Source organism: Brachyistius frenatus, unplaced genomic scaffold, assembly GCF_029030835.1.
Source record: "Brachyistius frenatus isolate BFR_SWC_R1_liver_20210118 unplaced genomic scaffold, ASM2903083v1 Contig_76, whole genome shotgun sequence".
Lineage (NCBI taxonomy): Eukaryota > Metazoa > Chordata > Actinopteri > Embiotocidae > Brachyistius > Brachyistius frenatus.
The window spans coordinates 1,842,250-1,858,032 of NW_027210675.1; the positions used below are offsets into that span (position 1 = coordinate 1,842,250).

At 41.2% G+C, this 15,783-nt stretch overlaps 2 protein-coding genes across 2 annotated transcripts; both read right to left on the reverse strand.

Moving 5' to 3' along the window:
- ephx1 (epoxide hydrolase 1, microsomal (xenobiotic)) lies at positions 1-8,238 on the reverse strand. Its single transcript, XM_069708568.1, has 9 exons — positions 8,048-8,238; positions 5,132-5,345; positions 4,873-5,053; positions 4,572-4,790; positions 3,917-4,046; positions 3,463-3,677; positions 3,185-3,293; positions 1,212-1,334; positions 1-423 (listed from the first exon to the last, which is right to left on the reverse strand). The coding sequence occupies exons 2-9, from the start codon at positions 5,312-5,314 to the stop codon at positions 213-215; spliced, it is 1,371 nt and encodes a 456-aa protein (XP_069564669.1). The 5' UTR covers positions 5,315-5,345; positions 8,048-8,238; the 3' UTR covers positions 1-212.
- Positions 8,239-9,335: 1,097 nt separating this feature from the next.
- On the reverse strand, positions 9,336-12,531 carry srp9 (signal recognition particle 9). The gene is made up of 3 exons (XM_069708467.1): positions 12,357-12,531; positions 12,131-12,199; positions 9,336-9,473 (listed from the first exon to the last, which is right to left on the reverse strand). The coding sequence occupies exons 1-3, from the start codon at positions 12,426-12,428 to the stop codon at positions 9,354-9,356; spliced, it is 261 nt and encodes an 86-aa protein (XP_069564568.1). The 5' UTR covers positions 12,429-12,531; the 3' UTR covers positions 9,336-9,353.
- Between the last annotated feature and the right edge of the window lie 3,252 nt (positions 12,532-15,783).

Here is a 15,783-nt window from a genome sequence, read left to right on the forward strand (position 1 = left end):
TGACAGATTTCTGGTCGCTGTTTATTAAATGCAAGTTTTAAACTGTTCCAACATCGACACTGCATATGTCTGGCTTCATCATGTAGAAATACAATTAGGAATTTCACTAACTACAATATTAGAAATGCCACATTAGAATCCGTGTCTACCCGCTGCTGTGGGTGAAGGTTATGTCCGCTCATCTTCCCGATTGACTTTCAGTTCATCCGTCTCTACCTTTTCTTCTTCTTCTCTACTATTTTGATGAACTTCTGGATGTCCTCCGCCATCAGCTGGGGTTCCTCCATGGCGGCAAAATGGCCGCCCCGGGCCATGGGAGTGAAGGTGACCAGTTTATGGTATTTCTGTTTGGCCCACAGCTCAGGTGTGTGCATCAGCTCGTTGGGGAAGCAGGCGTACCCGGTGGGGACGAGGACCGGCAGCCTGGGACGAGAGGACGGACAAGCATCGCATTTAGAGAGGCTGTTATGAAGAATGACATCTGTGTAGTCATGAGGGGAAATTTGAGATTAGAGACATTAAAGCATGAAACTAAAAACTGCTCACAATATCACAAGCTTTTGTATTCAGTTCCTCCTGATCTTGCGATTGCAATATTAACGCAAATTCAAGCAAACTCTGCAATATTTCCGGAGAGTTTACCATTTTTTTAATTCCCCAAATTTTCCCACAAAAAACATCATCAGAATCTGTGCTGAAAGTATTAACAACATAAAAGTAAATATTTTCAGACAGAACTCTCTTTATTACCAACAATAACTCCTCATTTCCAACCAGAAAGTCTCTGCTCCTGTTTTCATCACCAAATAAAACTCTATTCACCGGAGGAACCGGAACAAGAGGAGAAACAGGAAGTGACGGGGTTTGTGGGAAACGTGGCCTTCACATTAAAATGATATGATTAAATGTTTGTGATCAAAGGAAGTGATTCCATATTACTGGATGTTAAATGAGTTTTCTCCACACGTCCAGTTGTCAGAGACGTCTCTTTGTTTGTTTCATCCAGCAGGTCGATGTGCTGAATGAACATGAATTAAACAGCATCTAAAGCTCTTATTTTGACAGCTGATGTAGTCCTTGTTTCTATATTAAGACTTGGTAACAATGAACACATTTCGATTAAAAATACGTTACTAATGTGCTTTGGGGAGACATGACACTTATAACAGTTTCTGACAAATATCAGAACAGAACCAGCAGGCGTCACTCACTTAGAGTGGGGCTGGTCCAGACCTTTGCCAAAGTTCTCCTTGTAGAACCTCATGGAGGAGATGATGCAGCCGGACGTCCAGTAAATCATCACGTTAGTCAGCAGGTCGTCCAGAGAGAACTTCCTGCAACACATCGTTATTCAGTAGATTATGATCTCAGTTAGATATGAAATAAGACATTTAACTTAAGAAAATGGTTTTCCAGACAAATCCGTGCCACATAGGGCTTCGTTTCAGAGGCGTTATAAAGGTCATAAATGTAAGACGAGCTGGGTTTACTGTCATGAGTTAATATTTCATCTTTTATATTATACATCCTTTTATCTCCGCTGGTAAACGTGAAGAGGTATGTCGGGTTTGTTAGGTTATGGAGCGGCTTTATTATGGCCAGAGGTTATTCATGTCAGATAGGGAGGCAGGGGAGGATCCACGAGAACCCCTGACAGCAGAATGCAGATCGGGACATATTCTAACCTTGAAAACATAACGGTTCAAATTTTGCATTTTCCAACTGCATTTTGAACAGGACAGTATCAGGGAAGTGTGCTGCTCGATGCTCAGCAGGATGCTTTTATTTTGAAAGCTGCAGGAATGCTACATCCGGTAAGGGAATTATTAAAACTTCAATAGCAGTGCATGTTGAAACCAAGCATCAACCATCAGTGATGTCATCAACCATCAGTGATGTCATCAACCAGCAGCAGGGACGTCATCGTTGTTTTGTGAACGTTATGAATCCTCCAGTTCAGATTCTGTCCGTCACCATCTTTGCTAGTTCGGAGCGGTTTGGAGCAGGAAGTGACCATATTTGGACAAGCTGGGGGAGGAGCCAGCGGTGGATCTGACCGATCTGATTGGAAACCTGACGATACTATGTCCCGCCCACCGATAGCTGTAACCTGACTGCACCACAGGCCTGTCAATCAAACAGACACGCCCCCAAAAACAGGTCTTTTTGAATCTTCTTTTCTAATGAATGAGGGATTATTTTCAGATGGACCTCCAGAAAACTAATAAGAAGGAGTGACTTTAGCTAACAACACCGAGATAACTGATGGACACATTTTTATTCACTTTGGATTTGATGAGAGAAGTTGAATGGGAGTCTATGGAGCCGGAGCCCAACTTCATTTTTCAGAGCTGGAAGCTACGAACACTTTTATAAATAGTCTGTGGTTGGAACGTAGAAGCACTTGACGTGAATGACTCTGTTAACTAAATTCATACCTCAAATACCTTTTATTGTTGCTGTCTGATTACAAGATAAAATTACAGTTACATAACATAACGGTTGGAAGTGCGGTGGAGGGCGGTGTTCAAGTGGGTGGAGTCAACCGTTTGACACCGCCCACATTGAGCACCGCCCCGATCTGTACACTGCAGTCAGGTGCACTTGCGATCCACTGGTGACAGAGCACCATGAGTGGAAGGGAGTAGCACCAGGAAAATGTGCTGCAGCTAATCATGAAAGTAAAAGCCTCAGTTCCTTTGTGAATGAAGTCGGCCTGATGATTGTAAGTTATTGTAAGTGAACCTGTGGGGGAAGTCCAGATGAAGGACTTCACAGGACGAGCGTCTGACAGTGGGGGTGAACAAAGTGAAGGCAGCGTGGCCACTTTTTCTTCTCACATTTGTTGGGACTCATTTTTGGACTTTAAAGGACTCAAAAGACTATTTAGGGTGATTAAAGTTGGACTCGAGACCAAATTTAGTTTATCTTGGGATAATAGTTTATTTTGGGGGAAAAAAAATACATCTATCACTGATCACAGTGTTGTTTGCAGTGTAAGGTTCTTCTGTTTTTTTCCCTGTTTCAAAGTAACTCCTTAGTGTTACAACCACTGCTAATACATACAATATGCAACTACTAGTGATGTTTACAAAGTCTCTCATGTTTTCAGATGTTTTAACACTGAAATTGATGCTGTAATGATAATATGTGCACCGGTTCTCCTCTGTTCTGTTGTATTCACCTGGTGAGTCCTCCGTCCTCTAGGTCCCTGAAGTCATGGCTCGTCCACGTGGAGAACTTCTCCAGGATGTAGGCAGCCAGACCAACCGGAGAGTCATTCAGCCCTCGACCTGAAAGGGGGGGGGGGGGAATAAAGAGACAGAAAATTCATTAGATAAAGGAAAACTAACACACAAAAAACTAACTCTAATTACTTGTTTAGCATTTGTAGCCTTCATTACATATAAAAGAGGGATTTAGCCTGGGTGATGCTGCTGTGGATGGTCTCCTGCTGCTTACCCGCAGTGTCCGGCTTGGTGGCCTGGATGTGCATGTAGCCGGTCTCCTTGATGGGTTCCACCACCTGCTTCTCCATGCGGGGGAAGAGACGCTCGATATCCATGTTAGTGAAGCCAAACAGTTTCGGGAAGCGCCGGCCGAGCATGATGGATAAAACCATGGGCAGCCCCGGCTTAGAGGGTGGGGCAAAGTTCACGTGCAAGCCTTTGACGGTTCTGGGGTATTGAAAAAAAAAAAATCTAAGTTAAATATATGGTGTAATGGGGCCATACATTATGTGAGCTTTTACCAAAATACGGTGTACAGACACATAAATATTTACATTACTTCACAGGTGATTTTGCACAAGAAGGAAAAGTTGACATGCAAAGAAGATGGAGTCCAAAAGTGGCATTAGTGACATTTGACTGCAGTAATTATTTTGGGGTGTTGAGGAAGTTCTTGTGTGTCATACTCTGGTTCCAGCTGAGCCATGTTGGTGGTGACCAGCCAGCCCCAGTCTCCTCCCTGAGCGTAGAACTGCTGGAAGCCCAGACGCTTCATCAGTTTGAGGAAGATGCGTGCGGCACAAACCGAATCAAAACCTGTTCACACGTGCAGAGTTAGAAACTGCAGCATTGAACTAGCCGTTTCTATGGAAACGGAGGAGGAGGGAAACACTTCCACATGAATATGAAGTGGATTTTGCAGGAGGACCAAATGACACTCAGCTTATATCACCTTTATGGATACTTCACACACTGTATGTGCACTGATATACAAGATCTATCCAGTTAATGCTAAAACCATCTAATACAACAGCCCTGTGATATCCTGATGTCTGTTATGTCTTGTACATATAGCATGCCTTTCCTTTCAGGCACCTGTGAACTTTAAATGTCTTCATGTTGTGTTCTGGTAAATATTTCAGTCTCAGTGCGCTCTTCATCAGACTGAACGGCTTGTAGTCACATGGCCATGGTTCTTTTTAACAATGCTGTTCATCAGTTTTTGTGAGAAATGATTTTTCATTTAACTATAGTTTTATTGTTCAAATGACAAACAAAAAAAACAAAAAAAAGTTGTTATTTGTTTTCTGTCCAGGAACAATATCATTGTATCCCATTTACCTTTCTTATGAGGTGCTCCAGAGAAGCCGTACCCTGGTATGGAGGGACACACCACCTCAAACACCAGCTCCTCCGGGTCGGACGGGTCCGTCAGCAGCGGGATCAACCCGTAGAACTCGTAGAAGGAGCCCGGCCAGCCGTGGACCGCGATCAGAGGGACGGCACTCGTCCCCTCCGGCACCTTCTTGGGCTTCACGTGCACATAATGGACATCGATACCTGGAAGGAAGTTCAACCGGTGAGAGACGGTCAGAGACGACTCGGCAACTTCTTCCTGAAGCTGTCAGATGTGCAGTCGAACCTTCGATGCTGGTTTTGAAGTGCGGGTACCGGTTGAGTTTGTCAACTTGTCTCCTCCAGTCAAATTCGTTTCTCCAGTAAGAGACCACTTTCTTGAGGTACTGGAAGTTGAAGCCATAATTAAACTGACTGTCCTCCAGCGAGGGGACGGGACGCGTCTGGTCGATCCTCCTGTAAAGGTCCTGACACAAAAGAAGATCATTTCTCAGCCTCCTCGGGGAGTAAATGCTGCAGAGTCTCTATCTGGTGGAAAAACAAACCTCCAGCTCTTCGTTACTGGTGGTCACTTCAAAAGGGTGGATGGTGGTGTCCTCTTCAGCATCAGGGGGCACTCCAGGTCCCCACCAGCCATCCTCCGTCTCCAGAACCTGCTTCCTGTTTCTCCGAAGCAGGAAGAAGATCAGTCCTGCGCTCAGCAGGCCGAGCAGCACCTCGGTGAACATGAGGAGACGTGGATGGACGATTGGAGGAAGGCTGAGACCACATGTGCATCAGATGGGACAAAGACAACACAAAGTAAAACAGAGTTTTTTTTTATGCCCAAGACATCATTAAAACAACAAAATATTACATTCAAACTTTTTGATTTTGGAGCCAAGTAGTACAAAACTACTTGAATCTATCATGTATGTGCTGCTACACCATGTAGCATGTACATGTACTCCTTTAAACAATCACCAAACATCTGTTCTTTCACCTTTTACACTAATAATGAAGAATAGGATAACTAGACAAGTATATTGTATAGTATAACTAGTACATAATAGTATAACTGACAAAAACTAAATGTAGTCATATCTAGAAAACAGAGAAATTAATAATGTTGATCATATTAATACATTTTATTTATACAGCACTTTTCAGGACACTCAGATTCTTTAAAGGTTAAAATGATCAAATCAACATAATAAAAGTATAAATCACACAACACTAGTCACATTAAAAGCAGCTAATAAGTGTAAAAACAACGTGGATTATAATAAATGGATTACATTACAGAATTATGTGCGATTAAATAAGGAAAATAAAGCCGTGGAGTCAGAATGAGTGCATCTCATCTCATCTTAGTTACCAAACTAAATGTTATTATGACAGACACAGAGGGACTATTGCACTTTCTGCTCTACGACATTTATTAGACAGTTTTAGATAGAAACAGATTTCACATACAAAAGCATTTCATAACCTCATCAATATATTGCACAATATATAGTTTGTACCAGAAATGAGGTTTTCTTTGGTCTAATCTGATGACCAGCATACTAACTAATGAAGTCAGAGTGAGACCAGTCTGTCTGCACATGATGGAAGTCAACGGATGAAACCACTGTTCTCTGAAACGACTGCTTCCTGCATGAGGGATTGAATGAATTAAATATTAAATTCTATTTCTAGAATTGCCTTTGTTTATTTCACTGTTAAACTTTAGTGTCCATCACTGGGTTTTAAGATGTAAAGCATTTTGAGGGCCGCATGCACCTGCAATGTTAAAGAAACTGACAAATAATACCTAGATCTGCCCTTGGATTAGGATCCAGTACAACACTTCACAGGTCCGTCTGGAATAATCATTTATAATAATAAACCCTCCCACAAAGTTCCAGGAAAATTCGACAATTATTGTTCAGTAATTATGCCGACAAATAAACAAACTGCCATGAAATATAATGTCGTTGGCGGGGTAATAATATATAAAATAATCTGTCACTGGGACATTTTACAGCTGAATGAGTACTTTTACTTCTTATACTTTAAGTATATTTAGCTGATAATGCCGATGTACTTTTACTGAAGTAGGACTTCACTTGTATTGGAGTATTTTAAAACAACTTCTACCTCCAGTGTTTTAACGTAACACAACGACTGTTATAATACGAGTCTGGTTGGTCAACATTTCACTAATAACGGTTTAGAGACAAATGTGGAAACACTCAAACAAACGGTTCTGTGTTGGTCAGCTGACAGGATTACAGATCAGGGCCGACCAGACGACCCAGTTTCAGCTCCTGAGAGCTGCGAGATGGAGACAGACCAGCCTGCCGTCTCACTGGGAGGCTGTTTCCATAGCAACATGCCTTCGGACCAGATCCCATCACAAGTGGCTTCAAGCCGTCAGGCTCCAACTGGCATTTCATGCGTCTCCACGTGTCCCGATTGACCACTTGAGATCAGATCTCACGTCCCTGCGATGCAAAATAGTTTGTGTCTGAGGATAATGAGCGACCAGGAGGACACACAGACCAGAGGACAAAAGGACCAGAGGACCGGAGGACCAGAGGACAAAAGGGCCGGAGGACCAAAGACCAGAGGAGAAAAAGGACCGGAGGACCAGAGGACAAAAGGACCGGAGGACGTGAGGACCAGAGGACCAAAGACCAGAAGACCAGAGGACCAGACAACCAACTCCTTCCCGGTCCCTGGCCTCCGGTTTCGGCCCGGTTAAGGAAGCATAAATGTGTTAGAGGAACTTTAAACCCAAAATGTTTGTTGTTCGGAAATTAAATTCCTGAAACTTTTGAAGAATAACAGCCATGTCATGAAAAATGGTTTCTAATGGGGACAAATATCAATGTTCAATGTTCCTGAGTTGTTCTGCTGAACCACAGTTAGATGTTAGTTCACTGCAGACAGACAGACAGACAGCAGACAGGACAGACAGACAGACAGACGGACCTTTAGATTGAAACAGATCCCTGTTCAGCTCTTTATAACATGAATCCAGTTTAGAACAATTGATTTACGTTACAATGATTGTTTTCAGATTGTAATTTTCACTGAACAGTGAAAAGCTGGTTCTCAGAGGTTTTATAACAAAATGACGAACAAATAAATATTTCTGTCCTTCACATCCTTTTATTACAAGTTTCCAACCAGCAGCTCTGAATTCAGACTGAAAACTGCTGGTGGAAAAGTCTGGAGGAGATTTAACACGAGTTCACGAAGAGGATCACACACACACACACACACTGGCTACATGTCATTAAATCATTAAATCAAATAAAACATGTCCTCGTGCTCTCACTGCGTTTCAGTGAACGGAACCACGCTGCTAGCTGAAGCTAACTGCTAGCTCTGGACTTTGAAACCACATGAATCCAACAACTTCATCAACAAGTGCGTCGACATCCAAACAGTCGCAACGACTCATAGAGGACACAAAGTTGAGTTAGTTGTACCTGCAGGCGAACCGCTGCGAGGTCTGAGGTCCAGTCCGGGACTCTGGTTCCGTTCAGGTCCTTTGACTCCGTCCTGCCTCCGTCTGTCAGAACAGAACCGCTGACATCCAGCAGTCCCGCAGGTTCGTTTACGTCCTCCAGCAGAAGAGGATGATGGGATATGTAGTATTTTGTGGAGGAGGCCTTGGCCAAAGAGGATCTCTACATACTGCAGGTTTAAGTAAAAAAAAAGTATTATGGTAGTACAAGTGTACATTTATTGTTTCTTATAAAACAACTGATTCTGGGAAAAAAAAAAAAAAAAAAAAAACATTTGAAAAAGGAACCAATAAACGTTTTAAATGATTTTGACTTTTCTTTCCTACACCCATCAGGTTTGCAGCAAACTAATAAACTACATGTTGAGTTTCTGTCAGTGAGCACTAATGTTACCAAACACACACACCGACAACTAATGTTAGATAACTAATGTTAGATAACTAATGTTAAGAGCTATAGACATGGAAAATATTACATTTTGATAAATGCTGAATAACATGTAAACATGCAAAAAAAAAAAAAACAACAACAACAAAAAAATCCCTGATCGGTGGGAAACGCTGTAAACAATACAGTCAATACAAGAAGAATACAGAAGAGATATGGGCTGCACTGGGGTAGAGAAACATTTATTGAACAAGTAAAGGAAATTAATCTCAGCAGATGAAATGGCATTTACAGGCGGGGGCTCTCCATAGAAACTGGGGGGGCTCTCCACCTCATCGTGAAAACAGAAGATCCTGCTTCATTGATGTGGCACAAGTCCGTGAGGAAAAGCAAAATGAAACCAACTGAAAAGTAATTCAACATATTCAAGACAGACGTAAAAGGAAAGACATAAAATGTCGCCATTGCCCGTCTTTTTCGTCCCCATCAAAACATATACGAATATAAATGTAAGCTGTAAAGGAAATAAGACGCCGGCGCTGCTGACAGCACATTTAGTTCCAAACCGCTCTCACTTTTCCCTTCTTTACGGTTCCTTATATTTCCCACACTGAACTTATATCAATACCGTCAGTGATGCGAATCAAATGCTTGAAAAGAAAAAGCAGGATAATAGAATTTGAAATGACTAAGAATGTATCATAAAAACAAAAACCTGAGAGAATAAAATATATACAGTATATATAGATATCACCTCTCTGACAGTATTAAATCAGTGTAGGCAGCCAGATCCTCTTTACTAGCGCTCAGACTGCACATCAGCCTGAAGCTCAACAACCAGCGAGTCCACCGAGCTCAGGTCACGGCCTCTGCAGCCTTTTTAGTCCGTCTCCATGGCACCGCTGTGCGTCTCCTTGGACACCATGAGTCTCATGAGTTTTCCGTGGAGCTTCTCGATCTTCTTCACGTCCTGGGCCTGGTCTGTCTTGTACTGTAAACACTGTAGGGACGGACAAAACACAAATGAAGGCAAAGACAGCCCCCGTTGCATTCAAATGAGCACCGATTAAGAGGTCACATGAATGAATAAAGACTCTTCAATAAAGTGTTTTCAATATAAAAAGTGTCACCTCACCAGATTGTGAGGGATATAACACCAAATAAATAATGCTACAGAATTATATATATAAATCCATTTACAATTGTGTGTGTGGCTGTGCGTTGGACAGAATGTACTGACCAAAGTAAAAGTTGAATTAAAACGAGACTAATTTCTAAACGTATAATCGGTATACTTTTTGGTTCCCCGCAAGTGTGGCGTTTTTGGAGTCTGCTGTGAGGTGATCCTCAGCAGGTCCATTACTTGATCGATGAGGCTCAGTATATCAGCAAGGGCTCCAACGCTGTCATCTCCTACCGGCACCATCTCTTCTCGCAGTACGGGCTGGGAGAAAAACACGTCCAGCTGCATTGTGACAACTCCTCTGGCCAGAACAAGAACAGGTTCATGCTGTGGTACTTGGCCTGGCGATGTACGGTGGCTCTTCATGACAGCGTGTCCCCCAATTTTCTAATTCCTGGTCGCACAAACTTCACCCCGGACTGATGTTTTGGGTTATTCAAGAAGAGGTTTCGGGGTACAGTGAACCCTCGCTATAACGCGGTTCACCTTTCACGGTCTCGCTGCTTCACGGATTTGCATCGTGCATTGTGTTCTGCATTCTGATTGGCTAAACAGTCTCTCCGCTTCTTCTCTACCTGTTTGTCAATAACGTTGCGGTTTAATATGTACACGTACGTAAAACAGCTTGCCAAATTAAAAATAATCGATGGTGCCATGTCGGTTTATAAGAATCTTTTTGCCCAGAAGAAAAAAGAGCGACAACAACTACCGATAACTATGTTCTTCTCTCGAAAAACCACACCTGCACCGCCGGCTTTAGAAGAAAGAACCGCTGCAGAGCGGAGTCAGGATGCAGCGGCTCAGTCAGAAGAGCAGTGAAATACACGAGTCACTATTTGTCCGACTGTACTTTGTATTTGTTTTCATAATCATTTTTCATTTCCTCCCGTTCTAATCCAATGACTCGGGTCGCAGTGGGCCGGTGCCGATCTCAGCAATTTGAAGCCTTCAGTTCGTATTGATGATTAAAATTATTATTTTACAGTACAGTAGTTATTTGTAAAAAAAAACATTTATACAGTACTTTTATTTGTTAAACAAATGCTTGGGCCTGTAAAAAGGTTTTGTTCTTTGGTTTCAATGTATTATGGAGTATTTCATTGTATAATAATTGTAAAAAAAAAAAAAAGGTTACTACTTCACGGATTTCACCTATCACGGTCTCTATTTGGAACGTAACCCCCGCGATAAACGAGGGTTCACTGTACACCAGTTTCCAGCCTGGAAAACATCTGCCAGGCTGTGAGCTCCAGCACACCAGAGAGCAACGTGAACATCCCCCAGCTGGTTGGTGATGGAGACCGGACAAGTCTTTGTGCAGACACATGACTGGCACAGCTTCTTCACTCCCACCTTCAAGCCTCTGCCAGGTGTGAAGAAGTACCACCAGTGGAGCCCCTGGAATAATCTTCACTGAGGAATGTGCCAATGCTCCTTCGCAATGAAGGAATTATTGACCGCGAAGCTCTTCCCATTGCTCAGAAACCAACTGGCCTTCACGCAACGTGTCAGTGGTCTCTATATGACGGCATCAGGGAGTTCTGTTCAGAGGACACCAAAGGCCTGGTGTGTCCAAAACCAGCAGCGGCTCGACCGTGAGTGGTGACTTGATGTGTGTGAATGCCTATCTGTGAGTGCATGTGACTGGGATTAAAAATAAAATAATTGTAAATAATTATAGACAAATATGGAATAATACTTTTTTTTTTTTTTTTACATAGTATTTGTTCATATTGTACCTATTTTCTTGTATAGTTTTTTTTATTGTTTGAATGTACTTTTAAGTTTGTGCAGTTACCTGTGTTCACGTGGCTCTATATTTAATATTTATTTTATAAATTATACTCCATATTATTATATTATATAAATTATGATATATATATGTATATATATATATATATAGAACATATATAGGTTTCTCAGCCTATCAGCAAGACAGTGTTTGTGCACATGCACAAACATGCAAATGCTACATTACATTACATTTATCTGACTCTTTTATCCAAAGCGACTTACAATAAGTGCATTTCAACCACGAGGGTACAAAACCCAGAACAACAGGAATCAAGAAAATACAATTTCTTCAAGAAAGCCGAACTACAAAGTGTCCAAACATAATATGTGGGTTATCACTTTTAATAAAAAAAAAATACTGTTCCTCTTGACTTGAGTCTTAATAAATTTGTTTTAATTCATGTGAAAAGTGGCTGAATATGAATCCTTATCTTGAACTCCCTTTTTCTCGAAAATGATATTTGATATAAAAAAAAAAAAAAAGGGGAAACTTTGAAAGAGTATATCTCAGAATATTTGGTGTAGAAAGACAATCTCGGTCCGGTTATGAAGATAAATTATGCTCCATCCATCCATCAATGACGTCACCGTGTTATTGATCACCTGCTGGTCCACATTAAACAGGTTTTTAACATGACCACCTCTTTATATCGTCCAGGTTTTTGTCTCGTCTTACTTACCACGGCATTGTCGGTCACTTTAATGCAAAGGTTCCCGTCGCAGTGTCGGTACTTTAAAACCACCCGGACCTGAAAACACAGAAAGTTGAACGCGGGGATTTAAAGTATAAAATAAAATCAGACCGACAGTCAGCACGTTCACGTCGCTCACGAGCTACGTGGCTAACAGGCTGCGCGGCTCGCGCGCCGAGCTGCACTTTATTCCAGAAATAAAAGCCTCCCTGACCTTCATGGGATCTGTCAGATAGAGCTTTTCTGCCGCGCGGGCGAACTCCTCCCAAGTCTGGTAGTACGGCATTATTTCAACAAAGCGGAGTTACTGGCAAACCGAACAAGCTGTTTGAATCGGCTGTTGAGGCTTGCTAACTTCAGAACACCACATCAGCAGCAGCGTGATCACAACCAATCAGAGCGAAGGGGAGGTGACGTCAAAACCATTTCCAGGTTTCACTTTCAAAATAAAAGCTTCTTCTTTTACGCTGGTAGACCAATGCAGCGGAATAAAAGCATATTAACCATGAACTATTTAAGGATCCACATCAGACATGTTTTAAGATGTTTAAATATTTTTCTCTCCCATTGTTTCTTATTATTATCTGTTGTCTCCATTCAGTTCCTTCGTTCATGTAGTTTCTGTTCTTCTGCAGATGTCCCGTCATGGAGCTGCATGTCTCTGCTCTGTGATTGTCAACCCACCAACAGTTCATGTCTTGTGTTTCTATGCTGTCCTTTTCTCTCTCTGCTCTCCTCTCACCCCAACCGGAGTAGGCAGATGCTCTGCCCACCTCTGAGCCTGGTTCTGTTAACAGATGTTCCACCCACCCCTGATCCTGGTTCTGTTAACAGATGCTCCGCCCACCTCTGAGCCTGGTTCTGTTAACAGATGCTCCGCCCACCTCTGAGCCTGGTTCTGTTAACAGATGCTCCGCCCACCTCTGAGTCTGGTTCAGTTGGAGGTTTCTTCCTGTTAAAGGGAGTTTTTCTTCCCTCTGTTGGAGGTTTTTCTCCCTTAAAGAGGAGTTTTTCCCTCCTAGCTTATGTGGGAATTGTTGAATTGATGAATTGTTGAATTGATGAATTGTTGAATTGTTGAATTGATGAATTGTTGAATTGTTGAATTGATGAATTGATGAATTGTTGAATTGGTGAATTGATGAATTGTTGAATTGCTGAATTGCTGAATTGCTGAATTGTTGAATTGATGAATTGTTGAATTGTTGAATTGATGATTTGTTGAATTGCTGAATTGCTGAATTGTTGAATTGATGAATTGTTGAATTGTTGAATTGTTGAATTGATGATTTGTTGAATTGTTGAATTGTTGAATTGATGAATTATTGAATTGATGAATTGATGAATTGTTGAATTGTTGAATTGGTGAATTGATGAATTGTTGAATTGTTGAATTGTTGAATTGATGAATTGATGAATTGTTGAATTGATGAATTGTTGAATTGTTGAATTGATGAATTGTTGAATTGTTGAATTGATGAATTGATGAATTGTTGAATTGGTGAATTGATGAATTGTTGAATTGCTGAATTGCTGAATTGCTGAATTGTTGAATTGATGAATTGTTGAATTGTTGAATTGATGATTTGTTGAATTGCTGAATTGCTGAATTGTTGAATTGATGAATTGTTGAATTGTTGAATTGTTGAATTGATGATTTGTTGAATTGTTGAATTGTTGAATTGATGAATTATTGAATTGATGAATTGATGAATTGTTGAATTGTTGAATTGGTGAATTGATGAATTGTTGAATTGTTGAATTGTTGAATTGATGAATTGATGAATTGTTGAATTGTTGGGTTTTTCTGTATAATGTTATAAAGTTCTGCTGTAAGGACTTTAATATGTTAAGTGCCATGAAATAACCTGTGTTGTGATTTGGCGCTTTATAAATAAAAATAAATAAACTTGAATTGAGTTGAATTAAATACTCTGCTTTGAATAATGATTTGGTCTGATATGGTTTTTCAACAAAAACAAATTAATGATCTCTTCCTTCTCACATTTCTTAACGTCCAGCAATGTTAAATCATTTTACATAGCTGGATAAGCTAAACAGAACATTAATTGGGCCTGTGGTCCACTGATGAAAGCTGTTGCATTTGCAATATAGGAAATTGAATGAGCTGAATGTCTGCGACATCACTCCTCAGGAAACAAGTGGCACTGTTTAAATCTCTGCATGAAGCCAACGCTGTGTACTGAGCAGAACGGGAGGCATGGACGGTGCGTTCAGAGTCTTTTGTATTCATTAATATAGGATGTTCCCCCTTGTATTTTCTTGATTTTTTTTCACACTGCCTCTTGCTTTTAAGACGCCATCTGGCTTTTATTTTGAAAGTATCCACAGTCACAAAACCGGAAATATCACTGTGCAGGATGGTGTGAGAAGTTCTACATGTCGCCCTCTAGTGGTTGCACTCCAAGCTGACTGGACAAAAACTATTCAGAGCACTAACACATCTCTTGGAATATGACAGATTTACTCCAGTCTTTGATTATTTTATCAATAAAATGATACATTTCTTAATCATTCATTTGTCCTTGCCGAAAGGCATTGGGCAAATATTCAGATCAATCAAACGTAGGAATGTGAAATACAAGTAGAAGTACTGTATTGATATTATTATTATCAAGTAAAAATAGTCAGTATTCTAGGTGCAATAACATGAGCACAAGTGTTGGACATGGTGGCTGATTTAATTGCCTCCTGAAACAGCCGTGTGTAACATCTGGAACATAACGGCAGCTGTCAAATAAATTAAATGGAGTAAAAAGTATATAATGTATTTCCCTGAAATATAGTGAATTATAAATTATTATACAATGGAAATGCTTAAAATACCTTAGAAGTGTGCATAAGGATGGTACTCCAATACAGCTGTTAGTGGATTTCATGGTTTGTACACCAGATGGCAGGCACACTTCAGCTATTCTCACTTGATGGCCAGTTGTGGGATGAACTCACAAGACTGGATGGATTGAACTTAATACTGAAGTCCATGTCAGCGTTTGGCCGGTGTTGGTGTTTTCCTTTGCTGTGGGGTAACGGAAGAGTGAGCTTCATTTCCCTCACATCCACTGACATTTACCGGTTCAACTGTGTTAGATGTCACAATAACATAGATGCTGAGGAGTGGTGTGCTCATCATCAGCTGAGTCAGTCATGGCTCGGTCGCCCGAGAGGATGACTTGCATCAATTTCAGATTTTAAGAACAGATACAGGATAATAAGAGTTAGTGTATCCACATAGCCACGATCCCATCGTATCTGATGAAGAACACGGGAACATGGCACAAAGCTTCTCGCTCAGAGGAGAGTGGGCAGGCCTTCATTCATTATTTTTTTAAACTATACTGACTTACAGATTCTTAGCAGAAAGTGTCCCTGACCAACCCGGCAAAGCGTGAAATAGACACGCCCGTCGTAGTATCGCCCTGAACTAAAAAGGAAGAAACGCTGTTTTTAACTTTTGGCAGTAAACAGTGTGACTAGTCCTCGGCTCTGATAAGCCTCTTTTGTCCCCTCTGTGGATAAGTGACTTGTAGTGCTGCCTTCACTTGCTGCTGTGCCATTAAACTAATGATGTGGTTGCTGCATGATGCACACGACACACACACACACACACACACACACAC